This window comes from Embiotoca jacksoni, unplaced genomic scaffold (genome assembly GCF_022577435.1).
Source record: "Embiotoca jacksoni isolate LCO1_2020_lvr unplaced genomic scaffold, fEmbJac1.0.p SCAF_18, whole genome shotgun sequence".
Lineage (NCBI taxonomy): Eukaryota > Metazoa > Chordata > Actinopteri > Embiotocidae > Embiotoca > Embiotoca jacksoni.
The window spans coordinates 11,818,331-11,845,830 of record NW_027185318.1 but is presented as its reverse complement, the minus strand read 5'-3'; the positions used below and the strand labels follow the sequence as shown (position 1 = coordinate 11,845,830).

General features: G+C 40.7%; 1 protein-coding gene across 2 annotated transcripts in view; it reads right to left on the bottom strand.

Annotated features, from left to right (window-relative positions):
• The window catches only part of akap6 (A kinase (PRKA) anchor protein 6), a 169,197-nt gene that overhangs the window by 90,018 nt on the left and 51,679 nt on the right, over window positions 1-27,500 (bottom strand). For both annotated transcript variants that reach the window (XM_069152819.1, XM_069152820.1), the window contains exons 12-13: window positions 22,787-22,883; window positions 21,387-21,589 (exon numbers count right to left, since the gene is read on the bottom strand). In XM_069152819.1, coding sequence (XP_069008920.1) covers window positions 21,387-21,589; window positions 22,787-22,883 — 300 coding nt within the window. The remainder of the gene's footprint in view (window positions 1-21,386; window positions 21,590-22,786; window positions 22,884-27,500) is intronic.

Here is a 27,500-nt window from a genome sequence, read left to right as displayed (position 1 = left end):
ATGAATGTTGTGACATGCAAAAGTCAATTTTCCCCATTGTTTAATAGATTGCATCTTTAGAAACAGACTGACTGCAATGAAGCCAGAAATAAATAATTAGAAAAGTCACTTTATCCTTTTCCAGCAGACTTTGAGGTCTCCAGTATCATCTCATAATTTAATATAAATATGACAGTCATCACTGTTTACTACTTGTAGCTGCTTTTGTTGTTTTTGTCATCTCAATAACAACCGTATCTCAGGGACAGATATGACATGTGCCGGCACGTGATGAAAACAAAGGCATGAAGACGATAAGAACCATCTTCTTACAGGAAAAAATAAACTCGAAAATTCTAAAGTAATCCATAATCTAGTAAATCATACAACCTTCCAACAAAATAAACTTGTTACTGGCAAATGGCTTTTACTATTACTAGTTTACATAATTGGGATAAGTATGTTTTAAAGCTTGTGTGCTTGATTGGCAGGTTCACAGAGTTGGTGCTCGTCTGAACACTAACTTTGCTCAACAGTCACCGTTTCTCCTTCAACAAAAGTGACAAATACTCTATATTTTTCCCTGGGGCGCACACACACACACACACACACACACACACACACACACACACACACACACACACACACACACACACACACACACACACACCAACACAAAGGTCGCTGACACGTCTCTGTGCTGAATTAGCTGATCTCCCAGCATGCTCTAGTGATGCAGACCTAAAACACTATTAAGAAAAAACGTCAAGCAGCCCAAAGAGAGAGCAGAGGGAAAATGATGATCACCTGAAAAATCAATAAGATCTCTCCAATCTCTGCTCTCTCTCTCTCTCTCTCTCTCTCTCACACACACACACACACACACACACACACACACACACACACACACACACACACACACAGACTCGTGTTTACACCACTTCAGAGGACATTGCATTGATTTATAGTCGTTTCAAACTGAACCGCTGCTTGTCTGATCCAAACCTCGTATACTAACCTTAAACCTGAAATTAAAGATTTAAATTGTGGGGACTTTCATTTTGATCATTGAAGGAGCACAAGTCTCCACAATGTACCATACAGACTTGTGTCCCCAAAACGCAAGTTATACAGGAATACTCAGACACGCTGAATCATGAGGGCAGATGAACAACATGAAGGTTTTCAAAGATAATTACAGGACAAAAGAGGTAAACTGGTAAAATGTTGGGTGGAGGAAGGAGAGAGCAAAGAGAAAGAGGGGTGGGGGTGGGTGGGGGGGGTTAGAGGAGGGAAACAGATGGAAAACATCTAAAGTCTCCAGCAGTGTTTTAGTAATTTATTTAGTGTTTATCTTCCTCTCTGTTAATTCATCCGAGTATCAGATGATGTTAGTTTGTCTGTGTGTCTATACAGATAAATTAAAAGGAAATGTGTTTTTTAAAGAGAGGACAGAAAGGGAAGACATTTTTAGTCGGGATTTTGGAAAGAGAAAATGTTTTCAGAAGGTTTTTTGTAAGCATTGACATGAAAGATGTTTTTTTTTTTTTTTTTTCTTTCTCGCTCATAAAGGTTTTAAGAAAGTGATGAGACATGTTGGAAAGTGGAGCCCTTTTTTGGAAAATGAGGAAATTATAAGAAAATCTGAACTTTGGTTCATTTTGGGGAAGAAAAGATCTGTTTTTAAAATGAAGATATTTTCATTTAGGACATTTCTATTTTAAAAAATAAATGAAATTAAAAGATGGCAGGGACATTTTTAGAAAGTTAAAAAAAAAGCAAGGAAAGGACAAGTCTCCTCATAAGTGTGTCCACAAATAGTGTGAGCGTCTCCAAACACAGAAAACAAAAGAAATTTTAAAAAATTACAATCCACCGTCAGCAGAATCTACATGGTTTAACACGCTGCCTTCTTGTTGTTTTCTCCTCCGTCCATCCCTCCATCATCCTCCGTCCATCCCTCCGTCAGGTGGAGTGACCTTGTATTTCATTTACTGATAATTACATGGATTTATTCCACCGAGAGGCTTTAATTAGAATGCTAGAAATATTGATTGCCTCTATCATCTCCCTCTCTCCTCCACTCCATCCCTCCTCTGCTCTATCCCTCCATCTGTCCATCCCTCCATCAGCCCCCAAACTGAATCAGACAGAAGCAGAGGGAAGTTAAAGGGAGAGAGACAGAGAAAGGTAAAACAACAAAGAAGAAAAGATTGCACAAAATACAATGATACTGTACTCTGTTAACAACTAAGTACAAATTATGTTATTTTAAAAGTATCACTTTGCTTGTCCTTGTAATTTGAATTCATGTCTTATTATGTTAATTATATTTGATTGTTATATTTGTAAATTAAAAGTTTCAATAGAGACATTTATTTAGAATCAGATCATTTTTGTTTCATCTGAACAAAGAAAAACAAACTGCATCGATGATTGAAAACAAACTAAATTAACATTTCGCAAACATTTGGAAAATAAGTTTTAACTGTTCATGTCAGTTTAAATACAAACTCCCAACCAAATGGTTAAATCATATAGGTACTGCGGAATGCAAACGCATGGCTTTTAATAAGCTTCCTTTAGCTTCTAGATTTGTTTTTTTTGGCACATTTCCTGATTGGTTAAGTTGCGGGCTTTGCAGCAGCAGCAGGAAGAAGCTCTGATAGATACCCACTGTACACCTGCTCTGCACTAAACTGCACACAGACACCAACCAGGAGGGCAGGTGGACATAAACAACTCCAGTGGGATCATATTGTTGCCAACAAATTCACTATATCAGCTTTAAAAAAAGTTAAAGAAATGTCTAAAAAAATCAAAAACAAGAAGCTTCAAACTAGCAATTTAAATTTTACCAAGAACAACAAGCCTATTCACTCGCAGCTCAGCTCCTAATGATAGAAAAGCAAGTGCTGGTATTGGACACCAAAAGCTGGAGATCTCATATTGATTATTTATTATGTAACTTGATAATTAATTACATCCGTAAGTCCTCATCATAAATGCGTTGTGGGAATGGAAAGAATGTTTTCTTGCACACGGGGCATCGAGGAAAAAAAAAAACAGAGAGCAAAATTAAATGAATGTTCAGCCGAGCTAACGGGCCCACTGACTTTATTTTCTGCTGGCCGAAGCAGAAAGACGCCGCTCATTTTTTATTTTTTTGATGTTTGATTAATTATTTTGGTGCCAATCCATTTCAGCTTCCCTCCATATTTAATTAAAATATCATTTTAAAACATAATTAAGTTTTTAATCCGACTGCGAGTGAGTCTACAGCAAAGCAAAGAGGAGTCCTCTCTCTCACTCTATCGGCAAATTGGAAGCTGCCTGTGGGTTTCACACACACACACACACACACACACACACACACACACACACACACACACACACACACACACACACACACACACACACACACACAAACAAACAGGTAAGGTCAGCAGTGTTACTTATAGTTGGTAAAAGGTAGAAATGTTGGGAATTCTCCTTATATGAACATATTCAGTCTGACCTACGTTGTGTGTGTGCGTGCGTGCGTGCGTGTGCAAACACCCAGCATGCGGCCCGGCGGCTGCTGATGGCCGAGCTAATTATGCATGAAATCAAATATGATTTAAAAACAACTTCACAAGAAACCCGGCTACAACGCCATCTCTCTCTCTCTCTCTCTCTCTCTCTCTCTCTCTCTCTCTCTCTCTCTCTCTCTCTCTCTCACACACACACACAAGCTCAGCAGGAGAGAGAAGCAGATGACGGTGATGAGTGTGTGTTGGAGGAGTATGGGAAACTGTAAGAACAAAAGCGGCGCTTCATGGATGAGGTTTTTCTATTTGGATCTTTCTTCATTTTTTTTTAAGGACGATTCTGCTGCATTTCTGCCTGATGTGTTTTCTATAATGTGTCTTTTGTGTTTCTGTGGGTCGGGCTAACTTTGCACTCTCCACCTCTGTTGTAGAGATTAAGGGAAACGAGGAGTCACACAAAACAGCGTATTTCGGGGTAACTTGATCACCATATAAAACATGATGGATTGTTAAAGATCAAATATGACATGGATATCATCACATCCTAAGTACCAAAAAAACATCTCAATATAGTTCTTAGCTTCTCTGTGGAGCTCTACCAACAACAGGCTGCTTTGTGTCTTCAATGTGCAATCAGATCATTGACCCTCTCCTCTGATTGGCTAACTCTTTTCTGACTGAAACACGCCCAGGCCAACCACAGGTGTTCTTCAGTCTTGTGGTTTGCTTGCTCCGCTACAGAATGACCACTCTGTGTTTTCTTTCACATAAAAGGTTGAACAGCAGGCCATACTGACAGTGGACATATAGGACACATACAGTATGTGCACTCTGCTGACTGATGTCCCAGGTTCTTAAAGTACACCTGTCGTACACTGCAACAAGGTGAGAAGCTAAAATCCCCAGAGGTCAGTAAAAAGATTTTCAGGGGGTCTGAAGAAGCTCTTCATAGATACAAATAATATAATTTGCGGAGGAAAACAAGATTTTTCAAAGCTAACTGCTGCGGTCATATCAAGTATGGCACTTCTGATTTCTGTGAAGAAAAAAAATTAAAATTACCTCACGCCTGGCTGAGTTCAGAATATTAAAAATGCAGCGGGCTCCTCCAGAATCAAATTACCTTGAACCGATTCAAAGGCTTCCCATATCCATCACTACACACTGTGTGGTCTCCAAAACAAGCAAATTAGATGTGGCGTTTATTTACGTGGTGGGTGGTGGAGGGGAATTGAGATTTTGGGGGGTAAATTACGGGTAATTAAGGTCCATTCTGTGGAATTGTCAGCTATTAGGTGTAATTTGACGGCAAGCGTCTGGGACTGAAATTAATGTGACATAACAGAGAGAGGAGCACAGGTATATGGTCCACCTGTTTATTTATTCTACTTCTCTCTCCAGATTCACCTCCTTTTACGCCTCCGCTTCCTCTTCTTCCTCCTCCTCCTCCTTCCTGGGCTTTCCGCTATGTTCAAGGACACCATTCCAGTTATTTTCAATATAAAATATGGAACATAAATCAAAACGTGCACGTGATACAGCGGCAAAAAACTACTACGACCACTGACTGATACAGAATGCGAGGGTGGAGAGAAACGGAGGAGGAGAGTATGTGGTGGAGGTATGTAAGAGGGAAAGTACGGAGACAGAAGGGGCAGAAAAGATGGAAGAGAGGAAAAGTATATGATAAAAATATGGAGAGAAGATGAACATTGAATGAGCCTCCATCCTATTAGGTAACTCGTCTATTATTGAGCAGTAAAAGTCTCATTTTGATTAAGAAAGAAAGAAAGAAAGAAAGAAAGAAAGAAAGAAAGAAAGAAAGAAAGAAAGAAAGAAAGAAAGAAAGAAAGAAAGAAAGAAAGAAAGAAAGAAAGACCCATCTTTGGTCTTTCTGAAGTGATATGCTTTACAGCTGTTGACATCTGCCACCATTGCCCCCATGGGGTCCTCTTAACTGGATTATCATGGTTGCCACAGTGACAACCCCACACCCCATCTCCAGGGAGAATTTAAAAAAATATATATTAAAAATATTAAAAATTCCCATATTAGCAGGGGAGACAGTCAAGCTGCTCCTCAGCTGGGAGCAGATTTGGCTCTTTTTATGACCTCATTAGCCGGGACGGCAAAAAACAGTTTGACCGACTGTAGTAACGACGCTTGAGAGGCTGCGCGTTACCAAGACGACCAGCGTAAATCGACAGCGTCCCCGTGATCCCAATAAAAAAGGGTGTGGTCTCGGGGGAGGGATGAATTTTTATCGGACAATTCCAAATCAATTTAGGTAAATCTCTTAATATTAAAACAACACGTTCCCAAAAGCTGAGATCGGCTGTGAGGATGAATTATAGGCGAAAAGGGGATCGATCCAGATGTCCTGTTCTACAGATCAGGATGGTTGAACATCTCAGAGGAAGGTTTCCAACATCTTTATCAAGATCTGAGAGCAAAGGGAAGCCTGACCCAGCAGTCATCTGCTGTTCCTAATAAAGTGCTCGGTGAGTGCCGCATATCTTTTTACATTCCTACTAGCTTTTTGCATAAGTTTGTTTTGCTGCTATTGTTTAGCTGCATGTCCATATATTTGTGTCTATTTGTCTGTGTACAAAGGCGTCACTTCACCGTGAAGAAAGTCACAAAGAGTTTCGAGGGCGCTCCAGATAGCCTTCACGGAAAGAAGTAAGACAGGATGAAAGGTAAGGATGTTGATAACGGAGACACACACACCTACCCGCCCACCCCGTCCACCCACGCACACACACACACACGCACATACACACACACACACACACACACACACACACACACACACACACACACACATATATAGACACATACAGACACAGACACACATACTTTCGGGCAGCTCCTTGAATAGTTCTTCAAGGAGCTGCACTCACAAAAAAACTTCCCATTGAAGTAATGTTGTGAGGAAAAAGAGAGCCTTGGAGAAAGCTCAGTGAATTCCCCTCCTACACACACATGACGAAGCCTAATTCTGCCATTGAACAAAGGAGTTTCTGACAGATCGCCTTGTTTGAAGAAGTTCTTCGGACATGTCATGTATGTGTCAACAAGCCTTGGTCAGTCTGATTCTGGAGCAGGGAGCCATGATGTTACCTGGATGGGCCGAGTGTTTCACTTCTGTCTCCATCAGGGAGAATTGGCCTGTCAGATGGCAGCAAAGTCGACCAAGGGCACTATTTGATATTTAATATTTAATACGCTCACCTAATCATGCTCAGACTTGGTGTGTGTGTGTGTGTGTGTGTGTGTGTGTGTGTGTGTGTGTGTGTGTGTGTGTGTGTGTGTGTGTGTGTGTGTGGAGAGAGAGAGAGAAAGAAAGAGTGTGTAGGTACGACTGAGTGCACGTCTTTTCCATGTCAATCAGTGTTTTTGGTTTGTCTGCAGGTCATTTTAATGATTTTACACACAAGTGATTTATCATAATATTTCCAAGACAATCTTCTATTATTCTTCACTTTCATCTCTCGGGCTTTCGCGCTCTCTCGCTCTCTCTCTCTCTCACACACACACTCACACGCACGCACACACTTTCAGTTTCTCTCTCTCTCTCCATCTCTCTCTCTCTCTGCGGTAGCATCATCCAACTCCTTGGTCAAAGCGGAATAATTGTCAATGAATATTTAACAAGGTTTCAGATGGTGGGATAGACATCATTCTCTCCCTCTTTCTCTTTCTCTCTCTCTCTCACACACACACACACACACACACACACACACACACACACACACACACACACACACACACACACACACACACACACACACACACACACACACACACACACACACACACACACACACACACACACACACACACACACACACACACACACGCGCGCGGTTCTCTGTGATCCAGGCAGAGGTTAGTGATACGGCGTGGTCAGTGGTGCGTACAGCAGCCAGTGGATTAGCGGAGGGGAGATGATGAAGTGCAGAATAAATACTAAATAAACACCCTCTGCTTTCGCTCCACATACAGTAACGCGGCTCGCCGCCGGCAGCCATTTCTCAGCGGCCATTTTGTGTCCCTCTCGACCCTCCTCCTTCCTCCTCCCCCGCCCCCCTTCACCAACTGGACTCGTTTTATTAGAGGAGGTCATGAAATTGTAATTAACCACCGCCGGCGTTTGTAATTTTTTAGTCCAGCGTGGATCTGCCTGAGCGTGGAGGGTCCTGAAATATTCAGCATCTGCCTAGTCTGAAGAGTCCGGTTGCAGGTTTAACCGCCATGTCAACAGCACCGATAGTGCCCTTTGAGCAAGAGGCCAAGGAAACACAGAAAACAGCGGCATCCAAAAAACAAATCCAGAAACATAACAGCAAGATGTAAGTTTCAATAATAAATGTAGACAAACAGACCACACAAACTACAAACCTCTGTCTTATTATCACCTCATCGAGTTGTTAATTATTGTGTGAGAATACTGTTTCCGATTTACACATTAAAATGAACTGTAATCCATGACATCCATCAATGCTCTTTTAAAACCGCATTAACTGATTAATCTCCATTTGGGGGCAGCAGAAACAAGTTGCTTTGATAATATAACATTTGATAACCTTTTTTTTTTTTCTTAGATATAAACAAGGAGCAACACAATCATCTAACTGTTTAAGTACAAGTCTGGCATTTACTCTTCTTTTAGCTCTGTTTTTGATAAATATCCCGCTTTTAAAAGCCCACAAAAACACATCAGCTTCATATTTTTCATGTCAAGCAAATATTTTAGCCATTTAAACATCTTTAGACTATAGTTTCAATCCAAAAAAGGGACATTGTTAAATTTTGTACTCCTTAGTTTTTGTTGTAAATTTTCAATTTGGATTTGAATTGATTTCAATTTTGACATATTTTGCCGGTAAATACCCACCTACGTACTTGAAAATAAATCCAATTGTAAATGCAGCTTATTGTATTGTTGCATTTTTTTTTTTTTTGCATTTCTTAATTTAAAGTAAAACCAGACAAACAAACGTTGTTGTTGTTGGGTTTTTTTGTAAATAAGAACAAAACGTACAGATCCCAACTATTAGATCCACGTCACTGCATCCACCTCAATCATTGGTCAAACTTTAATACGTACAGAGCTTCATTTCAAAACACCTTCCCTGAATGTTCTCCCTCCTCTCTCTCTGTAATCAGCAGCCCTTACAGCCAATCTGCTGGCCATAAAACTGTCTGCAGCTCGATGATGTACGACGCACAGAATTACCTTATCTGCCTCTGATTTACTGTGCCTCACAGGTAGAGAGACAAAAACAGCCCCCGCGCCTCCGTCACATCCATCTATCCATCCCTCCGTCCCCCTCCTCCACTCCTCAACCTTGCTTTTATCACTCTTCTATCAAATCCTCCTGCCTTCCTCTCATCTTTTGTTCTCATATCTTGTTTTTTATCTGTCCCTCCATTCCTCCGTCACTCCTCCTCTCTCCTTCTGTTCCACTATTAAACTTTATTCCATCCATCTCTTCTCTCTCTCCTGCTCTGTCTGTTTTTTTCCTCCGCTCTCTTCCTTTTCATCTATCGTTCTCTAATCCGTGTTGTTTTATCTTAGCTTCATTCTTCTAATGCCTAAACCTGCATCTATCCTTCTTCTCTTCCTCCGGTTTATGCTGTTAAACTTGACAGTATTTCTTTCTTTTTTTTTCCTCTCAGCTTTTCCATCATTTTAATTTCTCTAACTCTTCACCTTCATCACTCTATCCTCTTATCATCCCTCTATCCCTCATCTTTCTAGTTTCTAGTCTTCCTCACTCCTTCCCTTCTTCCTCTCCTCTTTCACTCTCTCATCCCACACCATTTTTGTCCTGCTTTCATTCAATCACCTGAGTATTTCTTTCCTTTTATAACTTCCATCTCTTTCCTTTTCACCGTCTTCATCTCACCTACGTGTTAGTCTTTCTCCCCTCAGCTCTGTACTCTCGTTTTTCTCCCTTCATTTGTTCCTGTCATGTTAATGCTTATCTCCCTGTTTGTCCTCCACACATCCTCCTCGCATCCGTCCCCACCATTCATCCCGTTTTTCATTTTTCATCTCTTCTTCCCCTCGACCAATCCGTTCCATCTCCCCTCCTTCTGCTTTCTCATATTCCTCCATCACTTCTGTCCTCTCCCTCTGTCCATCTACTATTCTGTCCATCACTTTTCCTGTCTCTCTCCTCTCCTTCTTTTACACTCATCTTCTTCATGGTGAAAGTGGGGAAAAAAGATCTGTGACTGTTAAACTCCTAAACCGACGAAAGAAGCGAAAGATAGAAGGAGAACGACAAGTACTTCTCAGGCAGCAGTTTTCCATGACTAACAGGAATAGCCTGTCACTAAAACAGTATTAAATGGTGTAAAACACACACGCACTCTCACACACACACAGAAGCACACACAAACTCTGCATCAGATGCTCTGGCAGTAATTACAGCCTACAGTGGTCCTTGTTGTCTTTTATTTAAGAACAAGATGGAGCATCTTTGATCAGAAACTCAGAGAGAAAGAGGGCATTTGTGCGTGTGTGTGTGTGTGTGTGTGTGTGTGTGTGTGTGTGTGTGTGTGTGTGTGTGTGTGTGTGTGTGTTTGCACAGAGAGTATGTGTGCCTTGATGTATGAATACAAATGAGTGAAATGATATCACAATATGGTTTTGATTGTGTGGCTTTGAGAGCAGAGATGGGGAGGGGGGATGTAATTAAGTCACCAGGAGGACAGTCTGTGTATACGTGTATATGTGTGTATATGTGTGTATATGTGTGTATATGTCTATGTGTGTGTGTGTGTGTGTGTGTGTGTGTGAGAGAGAGAAAGAGAGACCGTCTGTTCATGAGTGTTTGTGTTTTTATGTCTATTTTTCGTGTCCCTGCATAGATGCATTAATTTATATTCATGGTGTAAGTTCATACGCCCATGTGTGTGTGTGTGTGTGTGTGTGTGTGTGTGTGTGTATGTGTGTGTGTGTGTGTGTGCGCGCGCGCGCGCGCGTATTTCTGGTTTTTCATCAGAGCTGAATTCCTTTGCCAACGTTCCTTAATGAAAAATAAATAGTGTCCACTGTTTCAGAACATCCTCTCAATCAGCTGGAAAATACCCAAAGCAGTGAGAGACGGGAGATTTTAGATGAAATCATCTTCCAACTTCAGCCACTAAGTAAAAAATATCATGTTGCTGCGCTCTTATTTTGAAATTAAATCCTGTCTGTCTCTCCTCTTATTCTCGACTTCCCTCATTTCTCTGTCAACAATCTCACATAAAATGTCACAGACCTTCTGACACACAGCCAGGTATATTCATGTTAGCTGATACTATTTCAGATACATCGGTGTCAGTAAATACGATATGTTGGCCCAATAAATAACAAAAAATGTCAGCACTGAAACCGCTTAAGATCACTTTGAAATACTTTCTCCATCTATGTAATGTTTCTTCAACCAGAGAGTAGAAACTGCAAAATGTCTCGGTCACAGTTCTTTAATTGAACAAATATTAATTGTAAAAAAAACAAAAACATCTTTCTTCATGTGTGAAACTACTTCCTTTCCCTTTGATTGTCTCACTCCTGGAAAACAAACATGCTGCTCACTAAATTCAGGTTTGAATTTATTGACTTGACATTTCTCTGTCATAATTGGTTTACAGATCAATGAACAGTCTGAATGTAATGATTAGAGCTCTTTATTGTATCATTCATAATAAGATTGGTGTACGTTGTAATAGAACTATCATCTCTTGATAATTAAAATATTCCAATTTGTTGATGTAATGATTTCAACAATAATTGTATAATCTTAAAACTAAAGGTCCCATATGGTATAAATACTGATTTCAATTTATTTTTAGATTACAAAGCAGGCCTGTCTGCTGTCTATATCTATTTAAAGATGTGATTATTTTCAGATTGACCGTGAAAAAACAAATAAGAAGGGGTGACTTCAGCGAATGACACTATTATAACTAGTGGAAAAAAATTATTGATGTATGTATTTCATGAGAGAAGATGAATGGGAGTCTATGGAGTCGGATTCTTTTTGAAGCCAGCCCCTAGTGGCCCTCAGTGGTACTACACATTATGATACTTCTACATTGGCCTCACTTGTCAGACCCAGAACCTACATCCACTTTAATAAACAGTCTATAGTTTATACAAGCCATTTGGACTTAGGAGAGTTGTAAAAGTATGTTGAGGAAAAGTGTGAAATATGGGACCTTTTTTGCATCAATAATTAAGCTGCACACCCAGACACATTCATAACAAAACACACACTAAAAAAGTTTAAATTGATTTCTGCATTTCCCCGCTAAAGAAAGCTGGAGGAGGGGGAAAAAAAGAAAACTGTAACTGTGTTTCTCCACCAGTCAGTCAAAGTGTCGAGCTGAAGGAAGCAAACTCATTTCTCCGCTCTCCAGGCGTCGGCTCGTTAACCGACTGCTCTGCCCGACGTCGCCACTGCTTTCCCTTCAACTTTCATCAAACTCAACTACTTCCTCTAATAATCACCAGCGCCATATCCATGTTTAACAAGGTAATATGACACAAACCATCTGTAGCTTAAAAAAAAAGAAGAAGAAAAACACTCACTTTACATATTCACTTTTGCTGTACCCGTAATTAAATATTTGAGAAATATCAGGAATGGAAAATTAAAAGAGAAAAAAGCCCGGCGCCACCACTATCAATTTATTCCCTCTCTCAGAGTGCATTAGAAACGTCAGATTGCCGTTGGCAAAGACACAGAAAGAGCTGGGTGTTTTTTTTAAACTCACTTTATAAATTACATTTTGGAGTGCTTTGGCATGCTAATACCTGCTGCCAGGAGAGCAGACAGCGTTAATTATTTCTTATTGGGATCGGCAGCGATTATTTGCATATTTCATTTAGCTGTTATAGATGTTGCAGGTGGGAAGGAGGAGAAGGGAGGAGGGCAGCGGGGGGAGGGGGTTGGAGACAGTTTTCACTTTGTGTCTCAACAATTTTAGAATGAAAAAAAAAAAAAAATTGATTCACTGACCGTATGAGTTGTGAAGAGCATTCATTTAGGCTGATTTCAGTCGTTTCCATGAGCCGCAGCAGATTATCGGTGATAATTAACGACATTAACTTTCTATATCACGCAGGCTCGGAAAAAAGGTCAGAAAACAGTTTTAAGAACTTCCCTGTGCTCAACTTTGTTTGGCTAAAGCATCAATTATAACATTATTTATACTCAATTGGCTTCATGAGTGGCTCAACAGGAGGACGGGAGCAGCAAAGTCAAACTTTTTAAGAGCGTAACCGGGAAACTGATTTGTCATTTAAACAAAACATATTGAAATTCAGTTCATTAGAAATACACACTCACTTCAGGAGGAATTACAAAAGTTGGAACAGACTAAGTGTCAGTAGCACAGTGTATTAAAAAAAAAAAAGTTAGTTTAACTCTGGTTGACTTATGGTGCATTCATGAGCGACCGGGAAAGTTCCCACCTCCAAGAGGGAAATGCACCTGGAGGCCTGTCGAAAGGTCAATATCCCACAAGAAAGGAGGGTTTCTGAGAGCTCTTAGAAATAGGTTCGACATCACTTGATTGACCAGCATTTGTGGTAAAACTTTTGTCCCTGTGTTGGTTTGGTTGTTTGTCACTTTTCTGTATTCTGACAGCAGCAATAGAGCAGATTTTCAGGCGAAGGGCTGCCTGTTTTTTTTAAACACCTTAACTTGGAAATGTGATGTTTCCAAAGAGGATTTTATTTTTTTCAATTCTCACTTGCCAGAACTCATGAATATTATCCAAAGTGTAATGTGAAGCTCAGCCATGTGGTCAAAACACCATGAAAGTGTTACAGTCAAAACAGAACTTGACTAAAGACACTCACATTTATCTAAATTCTATTTATCTGTTGATGTGTTTTACATTTTTTTTTACATTTACAAGGAGAACGTTGCACTAGAACACCCTAATCTTTCACAAATATATTTTTTAATATTTGTCCTCTGCTACATGACTGACTACAAATATTCTGTAAAATATTAGAATATTTTTTTCCATGTAATATAAGGGCATTTTTTTTTCTTATAAGTAAAGACAGTTTATCAGTTCAATGTCACATATCATAAAACTTTCTGCATATGTTCCTGCTCCAAAAAACATTCATCTTTTCATTTATCTTAAATAGGAAACCAACAGCAATGTTGGTGTGAAACTTCCTGCTGATGTGAAACATAAAAACCCTCCAGCTACAAGCTCTGAGTTTTAAATGACCTGGAAATGCAGCTCTGCAGATCTTAAACCAGGGATTAACACCAACAGACTTTTTTTTTTTTTTTTTTTTTTTTAACACAAACTATCTTGATAGAGTGTCACTGCGTGGTTAAACTAACTCCCCAAAACTTCCCAACTTTAATCTTAATTTATGTAAAGTGCTGTGTGGTGGAGCTCCGGGAGCGGGACGAGCCGTCTGATTGGCTCTATCAGGTATCAGGCAGGAGTCCAACACTCGGTAATTTGATTTAAAAAGCTCGTAATAACCTGAGGTCAATATTTAAATCACTCAGAGGGGGAGAAGAGCCGCTCTGCATGTTCAGGATGCTTCAATCTCCACGCTTAGAGTCAACCCTCCCGGATCTCTATCACCTCCATCCTCCCCGTGTTCTTTTTATTCTCCTTACCCGTCGTTACTGTATCCTACTCTCCTTCCCTTCCTCCCCAGTATCAATTTTCTCATTTTGGAAATTATGTTACTTATTTTATCAGAAAAAAGGATCCATATATTGTGTGGCATGTAGAAGAAATTGTGGACAACATGGTTAAATTTAAATTATTTTATCCAAAATAAAAAAGGAAGAAGTAACAAATTTATCTTTGTGGCGAAAAGACAAAATGACAAATATTCCTCTGCTTTATTTGACTGTAACTTTGGACTTGGGAAAAGTAGGGAGTGATAGTCCGCTTTTATTCTGTATTTTTATTCTGCAGTGTAGTACGGCTGGTGGGATGCAGACACCATTTGTGATTGTAGGAGGCACACCTGGTGTTTTCCCGCCTCCTCCTCAGCTTGTCTAAATATGGTCACTACTGGTTTAAAAAAAGAAAACAAGATGGCGACGGCAAAAATGCCCGACTGGAAGCTACAAAACTACCAATGCCTGACATCATGTGACTTCATCCAAATGCATTTTGCTGCCTTAACCACATGCATGACTGAGAAAGTGACCCCGAATGGCTTTAATGCAACGTAGCCTTATTTTTACTGAAAATATGGCTCTGAAGATATTGCTGTGTATTTGCCTATACGAAGACATATCTAAAATAAATAAATAAGTGCATTCAAATGAAATTTGTTTAACATAGGTTGGGAAATTTTGGTTTTTTTACGCACCATTAATTTAAAGTCCTACTCCTTATCCTGGTCTTTCTCCTCCACCCAGACTCTGACTCCTCACCTAACCCCACCTTTGCTCCATTCTTCTCTCTCTACCTCTCTCTCTCTACCTTTCTCTCTCTCTCTCTCTCTCTCTCTCTCTCTCTCTCTCTCGTCCCTTCCCCTCCCTTCTCTCAGTGCCTCTCCCCTCCACCCCTTCTCCTCTCCTCCCTTTCCTTCCCCTTCTCTCCTCTCCTCCCCTCCTCCCTTACTCTCCTTCCCTCTCCTCCCCTCCCTCCCTCTGTCCTTCTCTGTGTGGTCTGTAGGGTGAAATAGAGGCCTGGGGCCAACAAGCTGTCTCCACCAGCTACACTGATAAGACTAAGACTAACACACACACACACACACACACACACACACACACACACACACACACACACACACACACAGAGTCACCATACAAGTGCCAACAGTCACAATGACAAATGTACAAGTGCTTCATCTACACACACACACACACACACACACACACACACACACACACACACACACATCCGTTAAACATTATTTAACTTGGCTCAGAGTGTGTGAAGTGCCACCTGGGAGGTCACTTATCACTTTATACCTGAACATTTCACACACACACACACACACACACACACACACACACACACACACACACACACACTAAATGTGTCAAATTTCAAATTTTATCCTGAAACACAGAAAAATGCGATGGGTGTGTTTGTTGTACGTTCTTTGATGTGTGTTTGATTTGTGTGTGTGTGTGTGTGTGGGGGGGGGGGGGGGGGGGGGGTTCAGCTCTCTCTAATAGGATTTGTGTCCCCCGTGTCCAAAGGGACCAGACCTTGGACACGGGGGCTGGTCTAATCTCAGCCCATCACTTTCCTTCCACTTCACCCTCCATGACACGCCCCAAACTCCTCCTTCCCCCCTCCATCCCCCCAGTTCCCAGGCAGAAATTGGTTTGTTCCAGACTACTTCCAGACTGCTTAAAAAAAAGACAAATTGTGTATAAAAAAGTATTTGTGGTTCACTTGAGTTTAACAGGGAAGGGTCTAGTTCTGATGCAGGAAAACAAACACAAAAAGTACAAGGGAAATATAGGAAATTCTAGAGGAAATAAAAATGTTACAACTATTAAATTAAAAAAACATAAATTAAGCTTTTATTCTGACCCTCTGTGGTGGTTTTAAGCCTGGTTTTACAAGGTTTAGCTCATCTTTGTTCGCTTTAAATACTAGATTATTTATTGATTCATTTGTTACCCATTGCTTTTTTTGGGCCTCTATTATATAAAGAGATAATTTTTGCAATAGTTGTTTAGATTTTTATTTGTATTTCCTCGAACTGCCAAATTAAATAGGTGTGGATTTCAACAAGCGAAGGTCTAAATGTTTCAAAGACCTCTGCACATGGCCAGGTATGTGATTCTGGTGGGGAAATAATAAATACTTAATTTTTTGTGTGCTTATGTTTGTTTTAAAGGTTGTGGAAACACCAAATGTTCATTTATTTCAAGTAAATGACTTATTTTTTTCTTGAGAAATTTCATGTGATACTTTTGATTTATTGTGAGGTGATTTTTGCAACCTCTCCTCCATATACAGTAAATATATACTGTACTTTGTTCTTGTCAAATTTCACTCACATTTGAAATATACTGACTGTCTGAACATGATGACAGTCTCATAATGTTTGAGTGATGAAACGCCACAGAAAGATTCGGATTCAGCAGCTGTCACTGCAAACATCCATTCACCTTTTCTGTGCGCGTGTGTGTGTGTGTGTGTGTGTGTGTGTGTGTGTGTGTGTGTGTGTGTGTGTGTGTGTGTGTGTGTGTGTGTGTGTGTGTGTGTGCGTGTGTTACCAGACTCAGTCCAATCCCCTGTAATGTGACAGACAAATCCCACTAAGCTGTTAAATATTACACTGCTTTCACACTCATATTAAACACCTTTCTACCTCTCTCTCTTGCGCTCACGTTCGCTAACCCCGCCAAAGTGAGCCGAGCCCTCAACCTTCTCCTTCAATATGCAACAAAACACTCATCGCACCTGCACAACGAATCTTTAAAATGCAGCGACACACTGCCAAAGTCGCATAACACAATATTCTCACATGACACACATCTAAAACCCCTCTTATCCAGAGGTGTGTGTCTGCCTCTGTGTGTGTGTGTGTGTGTGTGTGTGTGTGTGTGTGTGTGTGTGTGTGTGTGTCCTAATCCCCGGTGTTGGCCGTCTTGTCAGAGCGTTATATTTGCTTGTATCAGTGTATCTTCTCCTCGCCGCCTAATCCCACCACCCTAGCTCTGATATTTCCTGACATTTATATGAATCGCCCCTCTCCAGATGAACGGACGGACGGGAAGAGAGAGGAGGGAGGGATGGGGGGAGAGTGGTATGATGGGGGGAGAGTGGTATGATGAAGGGAGAGATGTTTGATGAATGAATAAAGGGGAGGTGGGGGTGAGGGGGTGCAGGGAAAAGACAGAAGATGAGAGAAGGAAGATTGTGTGAATGTAAAGGTCTACGGGGATTTAAAGTGAAGGGGAAGTGTAGAAGAGGTGGATACTAGGATTGAAGGATGGATGGATGTACAGAGGAATTGAGGAAAAAAAATAAGATAAGATAGAAAAGGATAGAAGTAGAAACAAGAGGATGGGAGGGAGGCATGCGTGGATGGATGGATGGATGGATGGATGGATGGATGGAGGGGTGGAGGGGTGGAGGGACAGATGGACGGACGGACAGACAGATTTCAAGGATGCAAAGTAAAGACAATGAAAGTCAAAGCCAGGATGGGTTAAAATGACAGAAAAGCCCTGTCAGCAACATATGTTAACACGAATAACAACAAGCTCTTATGGGCACCAGGAGACACACACTTACAGTATTACTCTTTGGAGGCTTGTTAAGGCCCAGTCTAATTTAATGACCTCACACCACACCTGTTGTTGTTACAGTGAACATATCAGCTGTGAATTAACAGCAGGGGAGCGATGAAGGACAGTTTGAACACTTTGAACACAAAAGTCTAAACTTGACAAAAAAAACATCAAGTCAAGGTCTCAAAGTTTTTCTGAAGCTGAAAAGGACTGCAGGATGAAGCTAAAGCCAGCAACAGAAAAAGAGCAAAGAGACATTAGTTCAAAAATCTATGGTTTTTTGGAGTTGTTAAAAATTTCCACAAGTTCACCTTCAGATTCTTTGTCCATCTTTTAATAATGCAAATTTACACCCTCAAAACTTGCCACACTTTTTTCTATTTTGAGTTGTCTGCTCATGAATGTATCTCCTGAATTAGACAAGTGTTGTATAAAGTTAAGTAATATTATTAGTGCTGTCATTATTAACCGCAGATTAATTGCATTCAGATAAATGTGTCCAATTACGTTATATATTCTGCAGCAGCGGAGGCAGCGGCCGCCTGAAGAGATGCAGTCTCATTCAGTTAAATTGCGTGCGAACCATCTCAGAGCTGGGTGTGAAATATGTCATTTGCCTCTGCTCTTAATTGCACTAAAAAATGAAGATTAAGAGGATGAATTATTGATACAAGTTGGTATTTAATCTTTTGTAATGAATAGTGGATCTGCTGCTTATAAATATTGCACGAGGCCTCATAATTTGATAAATTTATTCCAATTTGCCCTTTATTTTGCCCTTTAGTCAAGGTTACGTTCATTTAAACACATATGGACACGCACAGACGAAAACACACATGTATGACGACGCTAACAGACACTGACACACATGCACTACGGCGGTGAAAATACACACAACAAATGAACTGCAGCGCATTTTCCTACCCTCTTCCCTTGGTCATTCGTTTCCCACCAAGGTCCACAAACACAGATACACGCACATAAATACGGTGCCCTTGGTTGACCTTGACGTCTGCCCTGCCCTGCCCTGCCCATTCCCCTCCCCCCCTGTCCCCTCTGCCCAACACACACCTCCTCTGTGGCAGTAATTAGGCCATGCATCTGATTGTCATTAAAGAGAACCAGCAGATAATGAACACACAGTGAAGCCACGTTGGGGGATATTTTACTGCACAAATTATTACTTATGTCCTTCGCAACACCATCAATCTGTCCAGTGGATCTAAATGATGCGTCATGCTCGAGTTGAACGGCGGTGAAATGTTACAAAATGTTCACAATGTCAGAACCTGTGAGCAAAGACACTGAATCCCTCCGCTCTCACCTTGTTGTGCCTCTACAACGGTGTAATTTCCCATTTGGGGATCAATAAAGTAATCTGTCTGTCTGTTAATCTTAAACTGCAGTTTAAAGCTAAAAATGTGAGCATATAAACCATAATATATACTGGCTGCATAGTGAGATGCATTAGATTGTAACTTGTAAACATTACTGCAGACTTCGACAAGAACAGCAAGAGTATTTTTTGATGGTTAGTATTAGAAAAACTGTCTCTAATGATTTGGGACTTTGAATAAACCTGCAGAGCTGAAGCCTCGTCTCTCCCCTCCCGCCAGTAAGAGGTAATACAAAAACATTGTCGACTTCTACTTGCATCGCAAGCTTCCTGTAGTCTACTATGTCGCTACTGTTGCAGCTTTAAAACAGTGAATGCATCTTTCTCAGCGTAACAACCTCTAAAAATGACTTATTTCAATATCAGAATACCATCCTTTGAGTCACAATATACTTATTTTATCCCTATTCAAGTTAGCATTGGGCTAAACTGACAGTTAGCCAATTTAGTCAGAGGAAATGTTTGGTTTCAATTTTAGGCCTCTCCCGTCCTGAAAAACCTAAAAACACATCTGATTACAAAACTGGAAGCGTGTTTGGTTCCTGCAGATAGACGATCTTGCAGGTTTTGTACATGCATTTGTACGTGCATTAGTTTGGGTTCATTGTTCACCTGTTCACAACATCAGCTGAATAATTTAAAATATCACAGAAGTACATGAAACACGTGATGTTGATTGTGTGTGTGTGTGTGTGTGTGTGTGTGTGTGTGTGTGTGTGTGTGTGTGTGTGTGTGTGTGTGTGTGTGTGTGTGTGTGAGAGAGAGAGATTGTGTGTGTTCTGTGAAGCAGCGAGCAGTAATAATTCAGCAGGTTCACACCTCAGCTTGTTGTTTGGAGGTTTTACGGATCAAAGCTTTAAGTGCAGAGGGAGATTCACACAGATAATGAATGGACTGTTAATGTGCTGCGGCCAAGAAGCTAATGGACACGGACACACACAAACGCACACACACAGGTAAAAAACACAGGTATACACACACATAGAAAAATAAACTTTCACTATAGGATGTGCACAAACACGCGTAGACACAAAGGTGGTAGCTGGCTAATGGCTGTCACTGTTGACTGATCACAGTGATCAGGCTGCTGCAGCTCTAATTGCAACTAAACAATCTGAAAACAACCAGAGTCAGGTCTGCTGGAGGAGGAAGAGGAGGAGGAAGAGGAGGAGGAGGGGGAGAAGAAACAGAAGGTGAGAACAAGTAACAGGGAAGAGGAAGAGGAAGAGGGAAAAGAAAAGAATGTGAAAGTGATGAAATGAGATGGAGGAAAAGATGGAAAAGAATCGTGGGAGGGAAAGGAGAAACGAAAGGAAGACTGGATGGGAAGGAAGGAAGGAAGGAAGGAAGGAAAGAAAGAAAGAAAGAAAGAAAGAAAGAAAGAAAGAAAGAAAGAAAGAAAGAAAGAAAGAAAGAAAGAAGGAAGGAAGGAAGGAAGGAAGGAAGGAAGGAAGAATGCAAGAACAGCAAGGATGAATAAGAAAGTCATTTAAGGAAAAACGGAGGACAATGTGAGTACAACTATGGCTAGAAAATGGGAAAGAAAGTGTGAAAGTATGAGTACAGGAGGAAAGTAAGGATGGAAGGAAAGAAATAAAAGAGCAAAGGAGAGAAAAACTTAGAGAGGTGAAGAAAGAGAATTCAGCTTGCATCTACATTAAACTCTCATCTGATCCGGGTCGGGTCTCGTTCTGCCGCTTTCATGTCTTAAATATACAGTATGTCAGATATCTGAGGAGATTCAAGCAGACTCTATCAGCTCTGATCTTGTGGACAAAAATTATGGGTTTTTTTTTAAGCCAGAAGATGTGAAGGTGTGAATTGTAAGGTGGAGGAAAAAACTGGGTCTAAATCACCTCACTTATTATCAAATATCGATTTTGTTGTCTTTTAGATTTTTGTTTCTGTTTTTTAATCAACCGAATCCTGCCAATTAACCAGCAGCCAATGATAAGTGAGAAACCAGGATTAGCATCCTAATTGGCAGCCAATACAAACGCTACAAAGAAATTTACAAAGCATGATGGGTAAAGTATGTGTAAGTGTGTGTGAGCTTTTGTATGTGTGACAGAAAGATAGAGGGATAATAGGGATCAACTGGAGAGGAAATGGAGGCATATGAGCTAGAGAATCAAAAACAAACCCAAAACAGATGAGCAGAGACGCAGAAAGCTTCGAAGCTAAACAGAAAATTAAAAAACAACTAGTTTTTTTTACCTTGAGGCACTCTGCTGGGCACGGAGGCTGCCGATTGGCCGACGGGTCCCTGAGGCCCGTGAAGAGCTCCTGCGATTGGCTGGTGTAAAACAGGCGGGCCTGGATGCAGCGGAGGGCGCGGAGCATCCAGCCATGTTGGCGCCGGATCTGCCTCTGGAGCTGATCCCATTGGCTGGAAACCATATGGAGGATATCCTTCAGACCTGCAGGGCGAGAGACACGGGGACAAAACAGAAAGAATGAGAGAGAAGACGGGACAACAGAGAAACAGAGGGAGGAAAATAATGATAAAACCAGAGGAGGGAGATTTATAACTGTTAAGTTAAACAAAAAATGAGATAATGCAGCCATAGTTATGTTTAAGTGTCCCTAATTTTAGACGACCATTTTTAACGGCACCAATCCATTTAAAAAAAAAAAAAAAAGCTGTATAAAACAGGACACACATTTTAAGGGAACATTGCTGCATTTTGGTTTTAATTTACCCTTTTTTTTACTTTAATGTGGCTACAAGTGTTTTGTAGAGCTGTGGGAGGTCAGCACCAATTGTCATGATGTATGCTGTTTGCAGGCTGTTTTGTGCAACTCCTCCTTGTCCTGAATCTTTAATGAACAGAGGTGGAATGTCCAAAGTTACCCATAGAGACACATTAATGGGAAAAACAGCAGGTCAAAATAAACCAGAATTATCCTTTAAATGCTTTGGTTATGTCTTAAAACATTCTACAAACTGTGGGTCGTTAACGAAATAAGTAATAACACCCCCCCCCCCCCCCCCAAAAAAAAAAATTGTTTTTTTCATATTCATGTATGAAATAAATGAAAATGATCTGATTCATGAATGGCACACAAAGTAACTCATCAGAAGCCGCCTCTGGTACGTCTCCATGTGCAAAACTGCATGATCCAAGAAAATGATGCTCTGCCCTTAACCTGTAACCCAGGTGCTGCTCCATCATATTACTACATCAACAGAACCTGAACCACTTTATCTATCTATAATGTTATCAGTTGGTTCAAGTGATAATTGTACTTATTCGATTATTGTCAAGTTCTCAAATCCCAGCTGTATCATTTGAATACAGCACTAACACGCTCTCTTTTCTGCAAAGATTTGTAAAAATATAAAACCATATTGAGTGTTTCTTTCCCTGCCAGCCTTTTCCATCTCTCCTTCTTTGTCTTTATCTCTCCGTGTCTCTCTTTTGGCTACATTCATATTACCTCTCCACTCTGAAGGTCACTCTGTTAATCCAAATATTAATAATGAATGGAACAGGGTTGGGGCTCGATTATGGCCACCAGTGTGTGTTTCAGTGTGTATCCAGTCATCGTGTGTGTGTGTGTGTGTGTGTGTGTATAGGGGATATGAAAGAATATGAATGCGTGTATGAATATACCTGATTGGTGGGCGGTGATGATGGCGATCAGCGCTCTGCCTTCCTCCATTACGCTCTCCTTCAGAGTGCCGTGACTGTCCACGTTCAGCTTGAAACTCTAAAACACACACAGAAACGCATAAAGACCGTCTGTTTCCAGATATGTCTACCTTAATGGACAAGTTCTGCTTATTATTAATGGGTCAGGAAACATGAACTCAAACAAGCAGATGAGATGAAAACAAACGAAACAGAGAGACAAACTTATTTGGAAGAAACAAACACAGTCAAACTGTTATCCTAGTTTAGAGTGAAACATCCTGCTTCAACATTCACCTACTATACTTAATGCTGTTGTGGATGATGAGTAACATTTGAGGTGTGCTCGCTTTCAATTTGATCAAAGTGATTTACATAATCTGAATAAACTGTCTAGTCGTCGGAGGGCTTGTTTTTCTCCACATTACATAGATCTCAGTTATTACCATGGTAAGTACAACATTATTACCATGAACAGAAATTATGAAGAAAAAAAATAGTGTAATAAAATGAAATAATATTTTCAGAAGCTTAAGAACGAGTTTTTATTCAGGTTCTGATTTGATTGGTTGTGAAAGCAGTTCTCTCTCTGTACTTCGATATATTGATGGAGCGAAAGAAGGATAACAAAGAAACATAATTGTGGTAATGTAAGCAGGAAAGACAAAGAAAAGCGGCGATGAAATGAAAATAGAAAAGGGGGGAATAGATATGATATGGATGGATGATAAATGGATGGATAGATGGATGAATGGATGGATGGATAGATGGATGGATGAATAGATGGATGGATGGATAGATGGATGGATGGAGGGAGGCACAGAGCAGCCTGAGGCGATGTTGGAAAACACTCCAGTCAGGTCTCTGAGCACCATTACAGCCTTTTTTGATCTGATCCACACCGTGTGTGTGTGTGTGTGTGTGTGTGTGTGTGTGTGTGTGTGTGTGTGTGTGTGTGTGTGTGTGTGTGTGTGTGTGTGTGCGTGCGTGCGTGCGTGCGTGCGTGCGTGTGCGTGTGCACTTGTATTACTCATATTGTCGGGACATGAATCTGTTTGCACAGTCACATTGTGGGCACCTACAAAGTCCCCATACAGTAAATGATTGGATTTTAGTAAGAAGACTTACAGTTAAGGCTCAGGTAAGGTTGGATGTAGGTTAAAGTTATGGTGAGGGTGAAACTACAGGAAATGAATGGAAGTCATTCAATGTCCTCTTAAGGGATGGAAACACAGCTGCGTGTGTGTGTGTGTGTGTGTGTGTGTGTGTGTGTGTGCGTGCGTGCGTGCGTGCGCGCGCATGCGTGCGTGCATGTGCGCGTGCATGTATTAGTAATGCAGTCTGATTAGTCGAATCTCCACAGACATTCACATGCTGCAGATACAATGCAAAAATTAAAGCTTCTTTTTTAATCACAACACAGAGACACAATAGGGTGCAGTGCGTGTTAAATAAAAACATGTCTGAACTGAAAAAGTCATGAGATCGATGAGTTAAAGGCACTTCTGCAGGCAATTGAGGCAAAGATAAGTGACCAAAGTAGGATGCAATCAGGACAAAAGACAACCGGGGACAGAGATCTCACCTGTCTGTCTCATTAAAGGTGTTTTATTTTTCATACTTTATATATCAACTTAATATACACTGCCAGAAAAACAGAGGGAAAATGTTCTTGATGCTAAAGTTTTCTTTGTTCACTGACATCACTGCACAGTCACGTGAAAATAGAAATAGGATCTGATTTTAAAGCCATTTTAAAGAAAAAATTGGTATTTGTTTAAGTGCCTGAACACAAATGAAAACATTTATACAAATTTAACGTCTTTCAGAAAAGAGAAACACTGTGACTTCACTGAAACCACAAAACTTTGGAGGTTGACAGCAAAAGACACTGGGAACTAAATGCAGATTTTAAAAATGTACTTTGCGTAGGCTAACTCCTAACCCGCTGAGCTGCTCTGACTCTGGTGTTATTTTTCTAATTTTTAAAAAAGGCACCTCTACACCATGCAGCCCTGCTCCTCCGCCTCAGACAGGCCTCCGTCTGCAGTGAGGGATAGACGGACGACGACATCAGTCAACGCATGACAAGGTCAGACCTCCACACCACCAATATTTATGGGGCGGGATATACACAGTGGAGACGGATGGGACGAGGTGTTTTAACCCCCCACGGCTAGTGAGAACGAGGTGGAGTAACTGACTGCAACTAATCATTACTTTTGGGTAATTTTTAATTTGGTTTATAATGCTACAATATATATCATAATGATTAACAACAATATAGAAAAGAGAAAAAAGCAGAAAAATCTTCCCACTTAATTGGTTGTGAAAAATCATTGTTGCTTAATTTTCTGTCAACTAATAATTAAACTGAGTAATTTCAGGAGTTTCACGAAGTTCATAAAAAAAGAATCATGTGATGCCTCAATAACTTTACTGATTGATCCAGAGATCTTTAAAATTCAAATGTAAAATGAAAATGTTCTTGAAAAGCTGTAACTATGTGGATGTGCATGTCAGAAGGTCACATGATCCTGCAGGAAATTGAACCCTCAACCTGGCAGGTGTTAGTGCTTTGCTCTGCACCTCCATCTGCTCTGGACTAGTTCTTCCCCTCAAATAAAAACTCCTCGCTGAAGAAAATGTGAACAGATAGTGGTGACACTGTCCTGTATACATATTACATTTCACAGATAAACAATAAAATATCACTTTGCACACCAAACCATCAACTATATCTCTTCACTGCGCTCCCAAAAACACATTCATATATCAACATTATCCAAATAAAACATGACTGTCTGCATTCTGCAATCATTACTGCCTCGCAAACGTCGTAAATTACTTCAAATCTCACGGCTGATTGAGTAATTTTACAGACTCCGCGGCCACTCTGCCCCACTTAATTTCCAGATAAGCTGGTGAAATACCTCACAGCTAATAAACATAAAATACATCTATCAGCGCTGCAGAAAACACAGCGTGACTGTCTGCGTCTCCGGGATAGGGCCGGGCTGATGTTGGGAATGAATTAGGTTGTGCAGATTAGCCGGGCTATCAGAGAGCGATCGTATTTCAGTGCCTTATTCCACGAACGATTCGGCTCAGTTTCCTCCGTTTAATGTATGGCGAGCATAGAATCGATAAGAGTAGAACAGCCAACCATCAATCACGCGATGATAAGGCATGCAGAGCAGCTCTGCTTTTATGTGCGTCAGACAGCAGGCGGTAATAAGAGACTGTGTATGTATTTATGTCTCTGTGTGTGTGTGAGAGAGAGGGAAAGAGAGAGAACGGGAGAAAGTGTGAGGAAAATAGACAGTCTGTGTGTGTGTGTGTGTGTGTGTGTGTGTGTGTGTGTGTGTGTGTGTGTGTGTGTGTGTGTGTGTGTGTGTGCGTGTGCGCGACAGAGAGAAAACACAGAAAACAACAAGGACAATGACATTGTGCTCGGCAACAGAAAAGTTATAGACTACAAAAATAAAAGACCAGTTAGCTGTGACAAATTTCATGAGCTGACTCCTAAGAAGGTTTTTTTTTCCCTCAGAAAGTGTTTGATGGGAGGGATGAAGTCTAGTGTTTAGCCCAGAGACTATATGAAATTGATGTAACCTCCATGTCTGAAACGTAATGCCAACGGAAAAGAGTCTTAACGTGCAATACCACCGAGGGCCACTAGGGGCTGGCTCCAAAAACACCTCTGGCTCGAATAGACTCCCATTCAAAAAGCATCAACTAATCTCACTATACAAATACACAGTCAACAATACAAAGTCAACAAATGTCACAAGTCATCACGGTGTCATTAGCTAAATTAGCAACAATGTTTTTATGACTTAGTCACTTGAACGCTAAGCGTACGGTGCACACAATTTCCCATGTTGTAACCACGAGCTCACGACTTCCAATTTCCTCCAAATCTCAACTCTGTGGCTCTAAAACAATTAACACGTTCAATAAATGCTTTTGTCAGTTGAAAGTAAATATAGGGTACTTTTTTTTTTTTTTTAATCGTCTGATTGTAAAACAAATTTTGTTCGGGATTTTTTTTTTGGTTCGGGAAAAAACAACTTCAACGGGCAGATTTCTGGTGGCACTGCCCGTGAGCTGCAACACAAGTCACCACCTGGACTTTAGTAACGAACCATCGCTGGTGTTCTTGTCGAGCGCCATCCTAGTTTAAAAAGTGAGCGTATAGCCGTTTAAAAAGTGAACGTATAGCGGGGTGGATTTCTCATCTGCTGCAACCACTGGGCTTAAAATTTATACCTCCTCGCTCTGATTAACATACACACACAGTGGGTTGAGAGGCGAGCTGCTTCAAAGCCTGGGTGATCAGATTACCTGTTAGCATTAGCATATTAGCCCGGAGCGCAGGGTAGGACGGCCTCAGAAGCCTACCTAATATCATTTAGCTTTTAGCACCGGCATATTAGGGAGGCGCTAAGAGGTGTGCAGCGCCGATACCGAGATGACATTGAGGTTTGACATTGAGATTGTGTTTTGCGCTGCGGTGATCAGAGGCGCGCATACACACACACACACATATATACACACATATATATATATACACACACACACACACACACACACACACACACACACACACACACACAGGCTCGGGTTGATGAGACATGATCTGATCAAAGAGTCTTTGTAATAATGATGATCAAATTGTCTCCATTCATACAGA